At 37.3% G+C, this 15,935-nt stretch overlaps 1 protein-coding gene across 3 annotated transcripts in view; it reads left to right on the forward strand.

Annotated features, from left to right (window-relative positions):
* The window catches only part of Sema2a (Semaphorin 2a), a 36,096-nt gene that overhangs the window by 4,526 nt on the left and 15,635 nt on the right, over nucleotides 1-15,935 (forward strand). The window contains exons 1-2 of one of the 3 annotated variants that reach the window (XM_017074641.4): nucleotides 11,479-11,538; nucleotides 12,174-12,567. The exons of 1 other annotated variant lie outside the window; for it this stretch is intronic. In XM_017074641.4, the coding sequence (XP_016930130.1) occupies nucleotides 12,402-12,567 (166 nt within the window). In that variant the 5' untranslated portion in view covers nucleotides 11,479-11,538; nucleotides 12,174-12,401. Of the gene's footprint in view, nucleotides 1-11,478; nucleotides 11,539-12,173; nucleotides 12,568-15,935 lie in introns of those variants that run through there. One more of the 3 variants, XM_036813301.3, reaches the window with a different exon arrangement.

Below are 15,935 nucleotides of genomic sequence, written 5' to 3' on the forward strand. Positions count from 1 at the left end.
GGAAGCTGTGATTCTATTTGTTTTTGGCATTTTCTAGCCCACCTTTTTCCGAATTTTCCACCTTTTTTCCCCAGCTTTCTCCCACTTTTTTTTTCTTTTGGCTCTGCTGACGCTGTCAAGTGTTTTGTCGCTTGTCAACGATTTTTCGCCGAACTTCCGCAAAAGCCAAAAATGCTTGCCAAATCGTTCGCATCCGTGTATGTGTGTTTGGCAATTGCAATTTTGGATATTTATTGCAAAATGCAGTGACTGTAAAAATGGCAGGGGTGGAGTGATGGGGGTAAAACCAGTCTGGGGTAAACTGCCAACCCACAGAACCCCAAACTCCGCCCTCTAATTGGGCACTTTGTAGCCCAACTGAGGACCTGATCCTGGCAAAATGCTACATGTTATTAAATTAACGGCAGACATACAGCGCTTTGCATATGAAAAGTGACATTAAGTGCAGCAGTTTTCCACAGGAAAAACGAGAGCATGTTAGTCTGGCCTGGCCCACAGATGATGAAAATGGGTGGGTGGCTCCATAAACTTAAAAGCCTTGTCATGTTTGCTTAACATTCATTTTTACCCCGGCAAAGCCCATTTAATTGTGTTAGTGAGCGTTTTATTATGGCACGGAGTCCCTGGACCACCGTAACCCCTGACCTTCCCTCCCCCTGGTTTTCACAACCCCTCGTCGACTTTTCCGGTGCCCAAAGTCCTGTAAATTGTCGCTGGCATCTGTCCCGTGTAGGGAAATAAATTGAATGCGAAGTAAAGTGAAAATTTTTGCATAGAGAAAAGTGTTTCAGGAAAATTTCCCGAAAAAAGCGAAATATTAAGGCCCGCAAAAAACAAGAATTTAATGAGTCATTTGAGCGAAGCCCGGCGGCCAGAAATTTCCGGTGGAAACGAGCGAGTGAAAACTTTTTCCCAGCTCCTCGGGCCTCAGGCTTTTAGCCTCGCACTTCAAAGCGAATCCTGGCTGGATTTCAATTTGAACTTTGGAAATGCTCGGGGCCGGGCCGAAATAATAATTATTTTGATTTTGGTTATTCCCCAATGCCAGCTCATAATTATGCATAGTTGGTAATGAGCGACTATATGCATTGTTCTCAATAAAATCAGACAAAAGAACTTTAAAATCGATTTTATAAGTACAATCTTTAAACTAAAATAAATACCTTATCTTCCAATCATTTTGAACACCCATAAACCTTAAGAAACTCAAATTTTCCCAATTAGGAAATGCCCAAAAATGGAATTCCTCTTTCCCAACACCATGTTCTATTGAGCATCCTAAAACTTAAACAGAAGTGTGCTCTTTCCCCCGAAAATGTTCTGCACTGGAACAAATACTCCAAATAAACAAAAGCCAGAGAAAGCCACTCGGGAGGGGGAAAAGTGGATGGGGGCACAGGGACACAGACAGTTTGATGGAAATTGTTAGGCAAGAACGGGCCAGCAACAATGGAAAATACAAAATACTTTTGGGAATCAACACCAAAGCAAACAACACACAGATACGGCCGACAAGTGCATATGTCTTTTCGTTTGAGAGACATCTGAAAAAGGGAAGAAGTACGTACCATAGCTTTGCAAAATTAGAGGAGCACCGAGAGCGAAGGCAAATGAGCCAGAGACACGTAGAGGATATAGCATATAGGATATATCGTAGATGGGGTACAAAGGATACTTTGGGGTGGGGGTGGCAGCTGGGTGGCATAGACACAGTTACTTAGCACGTCAATTGCATGTGGCATGTGGATATACGCTCCCGAGTGGCCTTGCCTGCCGGAAAAGGAAAAGGAAAAGCCAAAAACCCGGACTCGAACTTCAACTTGAAGCCTGGCACTCGTGCACAGAGAATAATAACACAATGGAGATATCTCTATACCAAAATTTGTATTATTTATACTTGTAATTACCACGATTTTGAATTATTAGTAAAACCAAATGGTAACTAAAATAGCGATAGATCGCGAAATTATACACTTGGCAAAGTAAATGAGTCCATAGTCATTGAAATTATATTATATTAATAATATATATAATGATATTATAATATATCTAATACTGGTTTAGGTATATTTCTTATTATTACTATACATGGTATGTTAATCTAGATTACCATGTTAGAACAAAATATATCTTTCAACAATGGGAATAAGATAGAATAAGATAGAATAATATAATCCGATGTCTAGCTAATAATATTATCAATATATTTGTTTCTGTGTGTTCCTGGAAGCTGGAATTATTTGAAAAATGTACAGCACACTGCCAAACAACTAAAGAAACAGACGTTGGCCATATACATACGTACTATATATGGGAATGCAATGAGCCATAAAAAAGCTCCTGGCAAACGGCAGCTCAAGTGGCCAATTGGACCAAGTGTGTCCTTCCCAGGGAGTTTGGTTCCCCCTTTCGGTTCTGGCTTTACCTGTAGCTACCTTTGCCCACCTTTTGTGTGCTGTTCGGCAATCAGGCGATGTTAGCTGTAAATTGATAATACTTAACGTGCAGCACACATTTCCTCACCCACCTCTCCGAACCTTTTAGCCCCATCTACTTGCTTATTTGCACTTGACTTTGCAGTACCAAGAAGTAGTGTCAAGCAGGGCATCCACTTCGAGCACGCAACATCGTTTAAAATTGCACTTCCAACGCAATATGATCTTAAGTGCCCAATGAATTATATGACTTTTAGGTGTGTTTAGACGAATCTATTACCAGTGATACGATTAGCTACAACTGGCTTGTGATACTAAGTATTAAACTTAATGGGATAATACACATGGATTTAATATCTTTGAGTAAAGATTATGATGATTAGCTACTTTATAAGACTATTACTACCTTCCAAAACATCATTTATACAATTTAGCAATATTAATTATATAAAACCATATTCATTTTAGTCGTATTAAAGAGAACTCAGTTAAATTACGTATTAAATCATTTTCTTGGAGTAAGGATTAGGATTATTAATAATATTCACTTTAAGAACCTATTTTTAAGAATTTAGCTTACCAACCATAGCACTCGGAAAATCATTTTCTAAAGAAATTCGTCAAGGATTAGCTTATGATATTACCAAAAATCTTTTCATGCGTCATCAAAGAAACTATTTATTTATTACAATCTATACTTAAAATTTTATTTGAAAAATCTTTTAACTTAGAATGATATATCATAAATTTATTAGAAAATTGCTTTGTTAAGTATCTCTTTTTCAGTACCAGATGTAGCAATTAAAGAAATAGATGTTCCTCATTAAATTTCTAAAGCGCATATAAATGTGTTACTTAAAAAAGATCTTTAATTTTATAATGATATATCACAAAGTTGTTAGAACATTAATACAGTAGGTATCCCTATTTCGACCAAAGGATGAGAGGTAGTATCATTCATTTTGAAATCAAAAAGCCTTGGGTTAAACACTGAGTCTGCACTTGTGGCTGAAAATGCGTTTCTTGTTTTTGCCAGCCAAAGAAGCATCTTCACATCGAACCAATTTTAATGCGCTTAATTCGGAACAAAAGAGCCAACTGCTGCAAGTTAGTAAGCCTACCTACTTAATGGCAACAAAGGAGCAATCCTTTGTTTGTTCAAAGGCGCAATCAGACTGGGGAAAAAGGGGCGTGGCAGCAGTCAGTCAGACGGTAACAATAACAGTCGCTGAAGGAACTCCTCGGAGTCTGAATCAGAATCGGTTTGTTTGTACTTAGTATTTGTGTTTGTGCAATTAATAATGCCTGAGAGTCTGAAAGGAATCGTCGTGGCCCCCGACCCCGCCCCTTATAAAGTATGCAAAGTCATTTCATAATTTTCCGAGTTTTTCCTTTAATGAGGTGGGGGAAATACGGCAGACAATGGTCAGTTATCTCGTTGAGAGCATCTCAAATATGCAAAACTAAATTCAATTCTTGGCTAATACAAATATGCATCTCGTAGCTGGAAATGTTTAACTTTTGCTCTAATCTGACATAATGAAAATGAAGTGGGTGGGGGATTTGAAACAGGAGAAGACTAGTCAGAAATGGCAGATTCATCTCAATCAATTAGGGATCGGACTGGGGTATGTTGCACAAAAGAAAATTTAGCATTAATTTGCATAAAATAAAATCCGCATAAAATAATGCAATGGGAAAATAGGTAGGAATATTGTTTTTGGAAAATAAAATTATTTTAAAAATATTTTTGTGCATTAAAAGTAGGTCCGTTAACTGATTTCCATGCGATCACTTTTCCCTCAGTGCACACAAAATGTAATAAACTTAAGTATGCATGCTGGAATACGTATTCCGAATATATTTGCATAAATGCAACTACTGCACATGCAAGCCAGGCAAACGTCAACAACAATGGCTCAGCGGAAACAGGAAATGCAAATGTCTCACAAGGGCGGAAATCTATTTCAATAAACTTGCGACATTGATAAATTATTAATCCGACATTTTCCAGTTGTTGCTATGTTTCGGCTCCTGCCCCGGCAGATGCAACTTTTGAAATTCAATTATCCAGATCCTGACAAGCACATTTGCCCAGCTTTTTCCTGAGGTCAGCCTAAGAGAGACAGACGGAAAAAACCAAAAAACCAAAAAAAGAAGAAAGCCCCCAATGACAAACGAGTGGCAATCGGAAAAATGTTGCCATAACTGGGGAATCATGCATCTGTGTGCCATCGACAGGGCTTTGTGATGTTTCCGCCTGACAGCTGGAATTAAAATTTCCCCTCATCGAGCCGATTTGTGCCTCCAGAGCCTTTGAGAGGAGGCGAGAATCTGCTCCTGCCGAATCAAAAGCCGGTTTCCCCAACCAAAAGTCTGTTAATTGTTGTGTGGTTCTGCACCTGATGTCGCAAAAGAGCAAGGGCGGTGGCAATTTCTGGGCCAAAAGAGTTGACAGCCAGTGCGTTGCGGTGCTGGGGAAAACTTCGAGCCGGATTTTCCCAGACTTTGCTGACATGCGGCTGCAAGCTGCGGCTTCTGACCCATCAGAAAACCCAGCTTTGCTGCGGTCTCACCGTAGCTAAGCGATAAAATTATCCACCTTTTTTAAACATTTACCCCGGCAAATGGCGAGTGACAGCGCTGGGCACTTGGAGAAATTGAAATGAGGAATGGAAAAGAAGAAAAACCCTATATATCAGTAAAACATTAAAAGAAAATAATAAAATAAATAATATACAATTTTTTTTTAAATAGTCTATATGTGACTCTTTTAAGTATCCTTACGTTTTGACATTTAAAGAGTGTAAAAACAAGTGCACTTTTAAATTATTAAGTAATCCATAAAACTGAGAATTTTGAAGAGTTATACAAATTTGTAGTCCTCAAAAAATGGAAAAAAAAGTAATATCTTAACCTAAAGACATTATTGGACACAGTTATTTAAAGCAGGGACCGCAAATACCAAGTGTTTTTTATAAAAGTTCTTTCAATATAAATATTACATATAGCGCAATAGATCGTTTGTTTAAGACTTTAATTTTACTTGCTGCAGTATAACTATTTTCAAAAGGGTTTATTTTCGAATAAAATTTTTTTGAGTTTGAAAACTCATTTCAGAACCTTTTTAGATGGTTTTTTTGGGTGTACCTGGTACAGGAGAGGGTCAAAGTGTAGGTGTGGCCACACTTTAAAATGCTTAATTTCGTCCCCAGTTTGGCAAGCACTTCTTCTAGTCTGTTGCACGCGTTCAAAAGGTTTCTGCTGCGAGCGCCGGCCGCTTTGTTTTCCCCAATTCAAAATGCAACGAATTCTGCACCGTCTGCTGCATTCGCAGTCGCATTCGCATTCGCATTTGCATTTCGCAGTCGCATTGAGTGACACAATATAAATCCGAAAGTAGTTGAACCCCGTCTCGCTGGCGTCCAAAATGCTTTTTTAATTATGCACATGGAAGGGAGACAGAACAAAAAAGCGGAGGAGGAAGAACTGCCGGCAAGTTTTGTTTGCCGACGAGTTAGACTTTGAAGCTGCCAAGCCAACTTCCTGACTAGTCTGAAGTCTGTCTCTGGGTCCCGTCCTCCAGCCCCATCTTACATCCAATCCCCTATTCCTCTGGTTTTTCCCGGCTAGACGAGATTTGTTTATCTGGCTCCTTCGCCGCTTGTTTTGCAACTCTTGTTGTTATCACTCCGTAGCTGCAGTTCGCCGCAATCTGTCCGCTTCATGTGACACTAATCCCGAACACGCAACATCCAGCTGACTTATGCGACATGCACTTCCGACCTATAAGATCTGATCTTATGGATCTGCCTCAGATGTAAGCCATTCTAATACCTGTAGCAGCTTGCTTTACTTTGAAAAACTCTGAGCTAAAGGAAATCATTAAAGAACCTTAACAGTGGGTTTATTACATTTTGTAAGGTCTTTAAAAAACCTAGATCTATTTATGGACCTTTCATACCAATCACTGAATACCACAAATGTTATTAAAGATCCTTAGATATTGGACCTATGGTAGAATCACTCTGATCTACAAAAAATATTTAAAAAACTATCAAAACTATCATTTTATAAAAAATAAAAATTATTAAGATATTGAGATTACTGAAAGGGAAATTCTTACGAGTATTGCTTAAAAAACAGATACTATCCAAAATATTATAAAAGAGCACCAGGTATTTTAGCTGTTCTATGCTTAATTGCTTTATAAATAGGGTAAATAGGGATTTTTATTTGATATTATTAAGTAAATCAGTATTTTTGATACACCATTAAACTATAATGGATAATTAGTAATAATCTTATTAGTCAAACTAAAGAGAGTTTTAGGGTATTGAGGAGATAATACTTAAAGGCTTTTGGGATAGAGAGGTAATGGTTAAACGAGGACCTTGCCCCCTATAGTTAAGCTGACGTCATCAAGTATGCAATACAAACACATGCAATTATGTTTTGTTTGCGATAACTTGTCATTATGCAAAATATGCTGCATTATTTATGGCATAAACATGGGCGCTGACATTGCATGTCAGGTCAGAGTTGAATCCCGTAAAAAGGCAAAAACTGCGACTTGGGCTCGTGGCAAAAAGAGGGAAAACACCCGGGGAGTGAGACGCAGTAAACAAACGAGTGCAGGAAAGGAACAACAATGTGCAACACAATTGCTGCCGCACTTAAAATTAATTGAACTTGAAACAAGTGCAGCCGCAGCCGCAGCGCCAACTCATGAGAAATTCTGTGGTCGAGCCAAAAGGCAAAAACTTTTAGCCCAAACCCATACACACACTCCTCACACTACCAGAAAGCTTTCATTAGTTCTGGCCGGCCAAGTTTTCGTCGTAGCTTACTTTTTCTGGTCAAGTTCCAACGGCAAACTTAATATTTAGTGCCATTTGCTTGCTCTGACAGTTTCCAGAAGTCAAATCGTTCTTGTTCTTGTTCGCCGCTGATGCTACTGCTTTTGCACAGTCAAAACTTTGTAGCAGGAACCAGATTTAAAAAACATATACTTTTTCAAATCTTTAAAATATAAAGTATGTTTCAGAAGACAGGTGACTGCCAATGTAAATGAAAAGTTGCTAATTTATAATGGTATCTTTAAAATTGTTACTAAATAAACCAATGTCTTATCACAGTTTTATCAATTTATTCAAAACATTAAAAACAAATATAGGTGTAAGTCCTTGAAAGTATTCCAGGCACTTCTTTAATATTTCGATGTTTATAGAAACGGAACAAATGGATTATGAATCAGTAAAAAAAATGGTCTTTGGATCAATGGTCTTAGTATCCACATTACGGTAATACAATAATAATATTGTTATTATTATCACTAAGACAAAAATAAAACGAAGAATTATGAATACAACTATACCAATGAAAAGCGAAGAATTATTTAGACGTCTTTAATAAACAAGGGTTATTTCATGGACTAAACGTTCTAGATCAAATGATAATAAAGAACAAAAAGTCTGCCATAGGCTGGTCCTACCGTAGTTGTTTTTGTTTTTCTTGTCGGTCAGTCCAGCTTTTCTTTTTGATTTCTTTTTGCTTTTTGGCCTTCTGTGCGAACAAGTTGGTAGGAAGAAAGTGCATTGAAATCTTTGTAAGTAACTTGAGTAAGCCAACTTGGGGCAACAACAACAAAACAACAAAGGACAGGCAGCAGGACAACAAATAACAAAACAGGACATCCACAACAAATGGTTTTTATCGCTTTTCCAAACTGTGTGTGTGTGTGAGTGTGTTTGTGGTGTAGTTCCCTGCTGGTTATTTGGCCAACTTTTTATATAATGCACGTAAAGTTGCTGGCCGCTGACAAGTTGAGCGACCAACAACAATGTTTGGCGAGACAAGTTTTCATGTTTTATTTGGCATAATCAAAATGCTATTTAAGCACTCTCCCACGCTGTCAACCCTCAATTTATTTCGCACCCTCGGGCTAAAAGTATAAAGCAATAAAGTGCAACCACAAATTCGGTCAAATGAATAGCTCAAAGGATCCGAGTGTTATCACTCTGTTGGTTAACTTTTTTACGTAATTGTAAAATGATCCGTCACTTTTATTTCAAAAATGTATTTATTTCAATTTATCTAAAACTTTAACTTTAATAAAACTATATATATTTGTTTAAACATATAAAATAGTTTACCTGGTATGCTAAAATGTATTTTCCTACATTGCGGAAGTCTTATAGGGTTGTGAATATAATAATTAGATTATTTTAAACTACATACCATTTTATGTTAGTTTTATAACTAAATACTAACCAAAGCATCAACAAAATACACGAAACTATTCTTAACAGTTGTTAGCCTTATTTTACAGTTATGAAACTATTCCTAATAGTCAAATTTACTCAAAAACATTTTTGGAAATATTAGACAGTTTGGGGGAAATATCCCCATGCATGTGATCCTTCGATTTTAAAATACCAAATATTAAACTGACCGTACGCCCCCAAAATAAGGAGAGCGAGAAAAACTAATCACAACTACCGATCCCCAAGTAAGTTAGAGCGGGACGGACTGTGTATGTGTTTGGGGGTTACGTGTGTGAGCGTTGTGCCTTTGTTTGTGTACGTGTTGGGGCATACGCGCTGTGCAAAGTGCGCTAAATTAAGCTGTCATTAAGGACTTAATTAAAGTCCTTTGTCGAAAGTTGACATTGTGTGAAAGAAACGTTTGCGAAAACAAATGACAATGGCGACGTTGTCGCTGCTGCACTTGAAAGGCTATCCCCCGAAAAAAGAAAAACCCAAAAATGGCACCCAACATCAAAGCAACTACAAAGGCAGCAACAACAAGCGGGGATAGAAAGAGAAAGGACGAGGGGGATACATAGGATGGGATAGAGTGGGTAAACATGTGTCAAAAATTTTCAACAGTATCATGATGCAAGTGCCTTTGGGGGGCTGAGTAGTTGTGCGAGGGGGACGACTAGTGTGGTGGTTCTGCGAAAACTCATTAGCAGGCAAACAGAGAGAAGAGGCCAACGAGACAATGGCAGCCAGGGGCGTACGCAGGATATGCTAAAGGGTTTTAATGGGGAACTACCCAAATTATAATTGTAAAATGTTACGATATATGAAATAATTATAAGCTACTACTTGACTTTCTAAATAGGAGAGAGGGATCAAGATATTGAGAAAGTTCTAAATGGGTTTATGGGTCGTATGGGTAATTTTTACTGAAATCCCAAATACTATTTTAGACAGTGAGAGCCAGAATATCTTATTTAAGCGTATACAATTTCACCCTGGTGTACATATATGTATATTATAAGTAGACTGAAAAAAGTGAAATAGTAAAAACAAACAAATTTATATTGTAGTTAACATTTTAATCTATACAAATATTTTATGTTTAATATTTATGAAAATATTTAAGTTAAGATTGGAATTATTATATGTGATGTTTGTCATAACATTTAAAGTCAAAAAGGAAACTTAAAATATAGTCCCTAAACCACGTTAAAGGGAAATTGTTCAACTATCTGAGCCCCCTTCGTACGCCACTGATGGAAGCACAGGTTGCACCCATACACAATTGCAAATATCAAGTAGAGACGAAAACATAACCGACTTGCTTTTTAATTAAATATTTTGCCGAGCAGACACTCAAATGCCAGAGACACTACCAAACTGTGTTTAATTGCCGCCCGAGGCTGCTAAATGCAAGAGTTCGTCTGCATACCTACCTGGCTCTGTGTAGCTGCCATCCATCTACCGTTTTGTTTGTCTGGCTTAGCAAATGTTTGCTTATTGCCAAAATTGTCGTTGTCCTTGCTAAAAATCACTTTGCCGCTTCCGCACGGTAAAATACGAAAATTGAAATCCGCCATTTTGCAAGAGGATGTTTGCGGGAAGGAGCAAAGATGATTTAGACAACTGAAAACTTCGGGCGTTCCCCTGAATATTAAAACAATTTTATATCTAAAGTTGACACCACTTCATGAGCTGTTTTTAGTCGTGTTAATAATTTGACTAACGCCAATGTTTTTCAATCTTTTCGGGTTGAAAGAAACTTTAGATGTATTCTTTAAACAAACTGACAAAAATTTGTAGCTAATCATCATATTTAGGTTTGTGGCGATCATGTTTTCTGCCATCTGGCATCGCTAAAAACTCCTCAGAAGAGATTGGTATCAAAAAACATCTCTGAGCACACTCCTTGAAGAACCGCGCTAAGAAGCCCCCTAAGAAAAGATATCTCAATTCTGAACCATCACTCAGTTGTAACAAAGTACAAAATATATATTATAATCTAAGCATCCAAGTTCTGTGTTTAACTTAAGTCCAGGACTTACCTTGGTTTAAAGACAAACCATAGGTTTATCACAAGAAAAAGTTTAGATATAATTATTTTTATTACCTTTACTTCAATTAATGATAATCGACCATCAGTTGAAACATTGCCACAATTTAAATTCAATGAAATTGCAATTAATATTTTACAATTACAATTAAAAGGTTATTCATGTTTTGTACCGTTATAATTAAAATATTAAGTTAAATGTTTTTTTAGCTGACACGGTAAATTAAAACAAAACTAATCAATGAAATCAAGAAAACATATTAGATTTACAAAGAACAAGATTTCTGTGAATTTAAAATATTAAATTATTTTACAAATTGTCCTTTCTTAATATATATATTTCAAATGTACATGTCTAAACTAAAAGGTTTTTAATGTTTTGATAGCGTCCCAAATTTATTAATTGTGTTGTGAATGGCTATAATAAAAGAGCACATTCCGAATAAAATATTCAATCGGTTTTCATAGGCTACAAAAAAACATTTAAAAATATTCTTTCAATGTAATATCGATGAAGTCGTTACTTTTCGAAAAAGAAAAATCCCCGAAAAATACACTTTCCGTTAAATGCGATAGATCGCCACTGTTGGTATATACCGCAATCTGCTAGCGATATTTGCCCGAAAAACGCCTTAGTGTATTTCTCACAAGTGCGTTGTCGCGGTGATCGTGCGTCGCGGTGATCGTGCGTTGTTGTTTTCCTTTTTTACTTGTTGTCGGTTCTTATTTCGTGTTTCCGCTGTTCCGAGTGTTAATTTCCGCGGGCGGTACCTAATTGGCAGTGGTAAAGCACCGGAAAGGCATTTAGCTTAAACTTAACCCAGTGGCGTGCATCAGTTCATTCAATTCGGAGTTCGATTTTCGAAATTCCAATAGCCCAAAACTCCCAACAACAACTCAAGTGTGTATCTCTATTTGTGTATGTGTGAGTGTTTGTGTGGCAGTTAAAGGCAAAGTTAAAATTAAAACCAAGGAAATATTTGCAGATTAATCATTTATTTATTGAGGCAGGGCCTCTTAAATTGTTTAAACTTTAAAGTCCGCGTTTGTTTACCCGCTCTTGCTGTCTCTTTTTGTATTTCCCCCCCTCGAGAGCTGAGGAATTTCTGTTGTCCCCCCGTTTTTCTTTTGTTTTCCCTATGCCCTCACATATTATAATAAACCAGAACCTGTTTCCCGTTCCTTTTGCCTTTATCTTTATATCGCACATGCCTTACGAGTGCTAAATGCGTTGAAATCGAATCGAAAACCGAATTGAACACACTACTGTGTAAAATGCATTACGCCTTTATGCGCCTGCAACGCATACATAATTAATCCGAAACGAAATTGGCACTACGAGTCGGGGGTTCCAAAAAAAAACGGGGGGCGCTATAAATCGCCCGAGGGAAGAAGTTTATTTTAAAATCCATTTGCCAGTGAAATCAATTCCATTGCAATTGCCGCAAAAGTGTGTAAAAATAATACAAGTTAAATGTGTTAACAGTTATTCGTGGGAAAAAAAGACGCCGGTTTTTCCTCGCACATCGGTAAAATCAACAAGCAATCGGTCTCCCTCTCTCTCTTTCGCACCGTAATCCAATTGAGGTTTGGGGGTCGCTTTCGCCCCACCCTCTATCCACCTCTCCTGCTCGCACCGCCCCCGCAATGCCGTTACTCCAGCTATCGCCTCTCATCGCACTCCTGCTGCTGCTGTCCTGCAGTGTGAGCGAGACGGCTGCGGACTACGAAAACACCTGGAACTTCTACTATGAGCGTCCCTGTTGCACTGGAAGCGATCAGGGCAACAACAACTACGGGAAACACGGCGCAGGTAAATAGCCAAATAACTAACGGGGAAAAAGGGAGAGCAAGGGATTAAAAGGTATTTGTTAAATAAATTTAAATTCCGTGTACACCCGCTTTTTATTGGGTGTTCCAGAGGGTACTTTAATTTTCAACCAGAACTATTGATAGTTCCCAGCACTTCCGATTACGAAACTCTGATATACTTACTCTTACTTAAAATATTCATATATCTTTGCAAAAAGCCTATTTTAAAATCTTCCAAAATTAATCCTACTCCAAAATTCCTTAAAAAATGATTTTAATTTATTTTTAAGTGCACATAATATCTTTATATATTTTCTAAACATTATTATAATAAGCCTAACTTAAAGTTCCCTAAAGTTCGCAATTGTTTTCCAAATCTTAGTCAACATAGCTTTTACTTAGGTATTTAAGCTTAACCATAACATTTCACTTAATTTCCTTTAATTCAGAAATAGTTTCTATGAAAACATCATTTAAAAGTACTTTCAAACATTGAAGATCCTAAACACTATTTGCAGAATTAAGGTTCTGTTATTAGTATTACTGCCTTTAAGATTTTTAAAATGGTCTCTTTTCCTTTTTTGGTGATAATAAAACCGTATTATGGTCCGACTTATTTTGTTAGTAAAACCATGACAAATGTTTTATATCTACAAAATCCTCTCTACAGGGTACTTTAAGCTTCGATTTACGCGAACATCCCAGCTCTTCCGTTTTTTAACAGTTGCCAATATTATTTTTCAATCTTTCAGGCAACAACAAATTTGTAATTTATTTCCCATAATATTCGCACATGTTCTTTGTGCCTTTATTATTTATCTCGTTTGGTTCGATTTCAATTGCACCTATTTTTTTGTGTCGTTTGGTCCATTTTCCATTTCTGGCCCGAAGCATTGTTATTGTTGTTGTTATTTATAATTTGCATATTAATGCGTGGCATTCATAGCGAATATTGCTGGGCCGTGCAATTGTGAATTGTTGCTATTCATATGCATATTTCATGTTTAAACAAATACCAATAATGTAATCATATTTTAACCATATGCAGTCCCATAATCCACAGAGATAAATCCTGAATGATATATAATTGACTGGGTCCCCTTAATGCCACCCGCCCCCGAAAGAATGTGAATGCTGTACCATTTAAATGCGAAATCAAAGTCGATTTCCCAGGCCTTGTTCTTTTCGAAGTTTTGACCAGTTTTATTGAGTCATTAAGGCAGAAAAGTAATTTAAAATTCAACTATGTGAGGTCAGAAACAGGTTTTTCAGTTTTTTACGGCCAACATGCTTGGATTTTGCCTAATAATTTCGGGCAGCATTAATTTATCATCTTGAGGTTGATTGAAAAGTTCCCCAGAGTTCAATGAATGCGATGGAAGAAGCCATCAAGTCAAGAACGTAGAGAATTTTGTATAAAAAATTTAAATCTCATTTGGCCAGGCTGACGAACAGCAACAAGAACTTCGGGTCAAGACCAGTAAACATTTTCTAATAGTCCACGTTCCAGAATGCCCGGCATGTACCCCCTTCCTTGTCTCCCTATATCTTTAACTATAAGCTATAAGTGCAGCATAAAACTCCACGTGCCGACAACAACTTTTGGTCCTTGCCGCATGTTACGCTGTAAACTCAATAGCTAAGCACTTGCCTTTAAGGAAAACGTGAGGCGATTAGGGAATCGTTTAAGCTGTTTGCGCATACTTTTCCGGGAGTTATATAGCATATATATATATATCGAGAAAAATCCATACCGATAGAGCTGCAAAGGACACTGCACCAGATGCACTATATAAACCGATCGCCAGGCCATAAATTAAAACACTTAAACCACAAAAGCCACCGAACTGAATAACAACAAACCTCTAAAATGTCAACTATAAATTCCCCCGTTGATGCGGAATATTTATTACATGTTTTCTTTTTTTCCACGTCTGTAAATGAAAAAGCACTATTTTTATTGATTTAAATGAAATTAATTGCACTTTATTTTCGGGGAATACTGAATTTATGTCTCTCTATGGTATTTCTCATAGCCAAAGCCTCGCCCATCCATTTTCACCACCGCCACCACTTCAATCGGTTGACTCAGCGGTTTGACAGATGTTTCTTCCACTCGTTTCCCCAAATTCTATTTTTGTATCGGCTTTGTGTCTGCCAGACTGCTCTTCCCCTTACTTTGTCTTCTTCGGCCTCTCACAAAAGATACAAAGTTGGCCTGCTGTTTGACATGAGGTGTAATGACTTCATTATAGAGACCAAACCAGTGATTATCGACTCATTTCGGAGGCAGGTAGCTAAGGTTGAGCCCTTGAAACTGCAGGTCTTTTAAAATAACACTACAGGCCTCCTGCTGACCCAAAAAGTGGTTCAAAATACAAACTCTGCTGATACTATTCACACATCTTAATATAATGGTATATAATACCATATTATAATACTATCTAATGATAGTTAACCTTATTTAACACGATATAATATTACTATTTACAAATAAGATCTCTTGGCTTCTTTTTTTTTTATTGGATAAGAAATATTTATATTCTGAACTTCCTCCAAAAAGAGTCAATTGCAATGGTCTCAAAAGTGGTTCGAAATACGAACTCTGCTGATAGTATTCACACATTTTATGCTAGTCAATGGTATAAAATATGGTATTATAATACTATCTTATGCTAGTTAATCTTATATAATACAGTATTTTAATACATCTATGATCTTGTACTTTTTTACAAAATACTTATACAGAAAGAAATATAAATACTTGTTTTGCTTGGGTCTTATAGGGTTAGATATATGTATATTCTGAACTTCCTTCAAAATTTGTCCATTGCAATGAACTCATTTGTTCATTTCTTCTTAGCTTGTGTCTAACAAAAACCATAGCTAGTAAAACTTTGCAGAGAACTGCCAAGTGAGACAGTCTAGAATTATAGCAGTCATTTCTTATTTGTTTTCAACTCTTGGCTTAATTTTTTATTGCCACAAATAGAGCTGGAGCTGGGGATTAATGGCTTGCAAGCTGTCTGATTTCCTTCCGAATGCAACAGAGCTTTAAGAGCTTCGCACTCACTTGTGGTCTTTGTCAAACTGTAGGCACACTGCTGACCCATTAAAACGACAAAAGCGATAAAGGGATAGCAGAGTTCTTGCCCCGGCTTTTATATTTGTGATTTTCTTTATTTTTTGTAGTCTTTTTAGGGGGAGTAGCCTGTGGTGGGGCTTCAGCAGCGGGTTCCACTTCATCATGGCAATGTCAAAAGCTGTTCACACAGTAGCCCCATTGAGCCCACCCCTTTGCTGTTGAGTTGGGTGGATGGTCGGTTCCACTGGGTGGGGATTTACCTGGCTTTGAGCCGGGAATCAAGC

The sequence above is a fragment of the Drosophila suzukii genome, chromosome 2R (assembly GCF_043229965.1).
Source record: "Drosophila suzukii chromosome 2R, CBGP_Dsuzu_IsoJpt1.0, whole genome shotgun sequence".
Taxonomy (NCBI): Eukaryota; Metazoa; Arthropoda; class Insecta; order Diptera; family Drosophilidae; genus Drosophila; species Drosophila suzukii.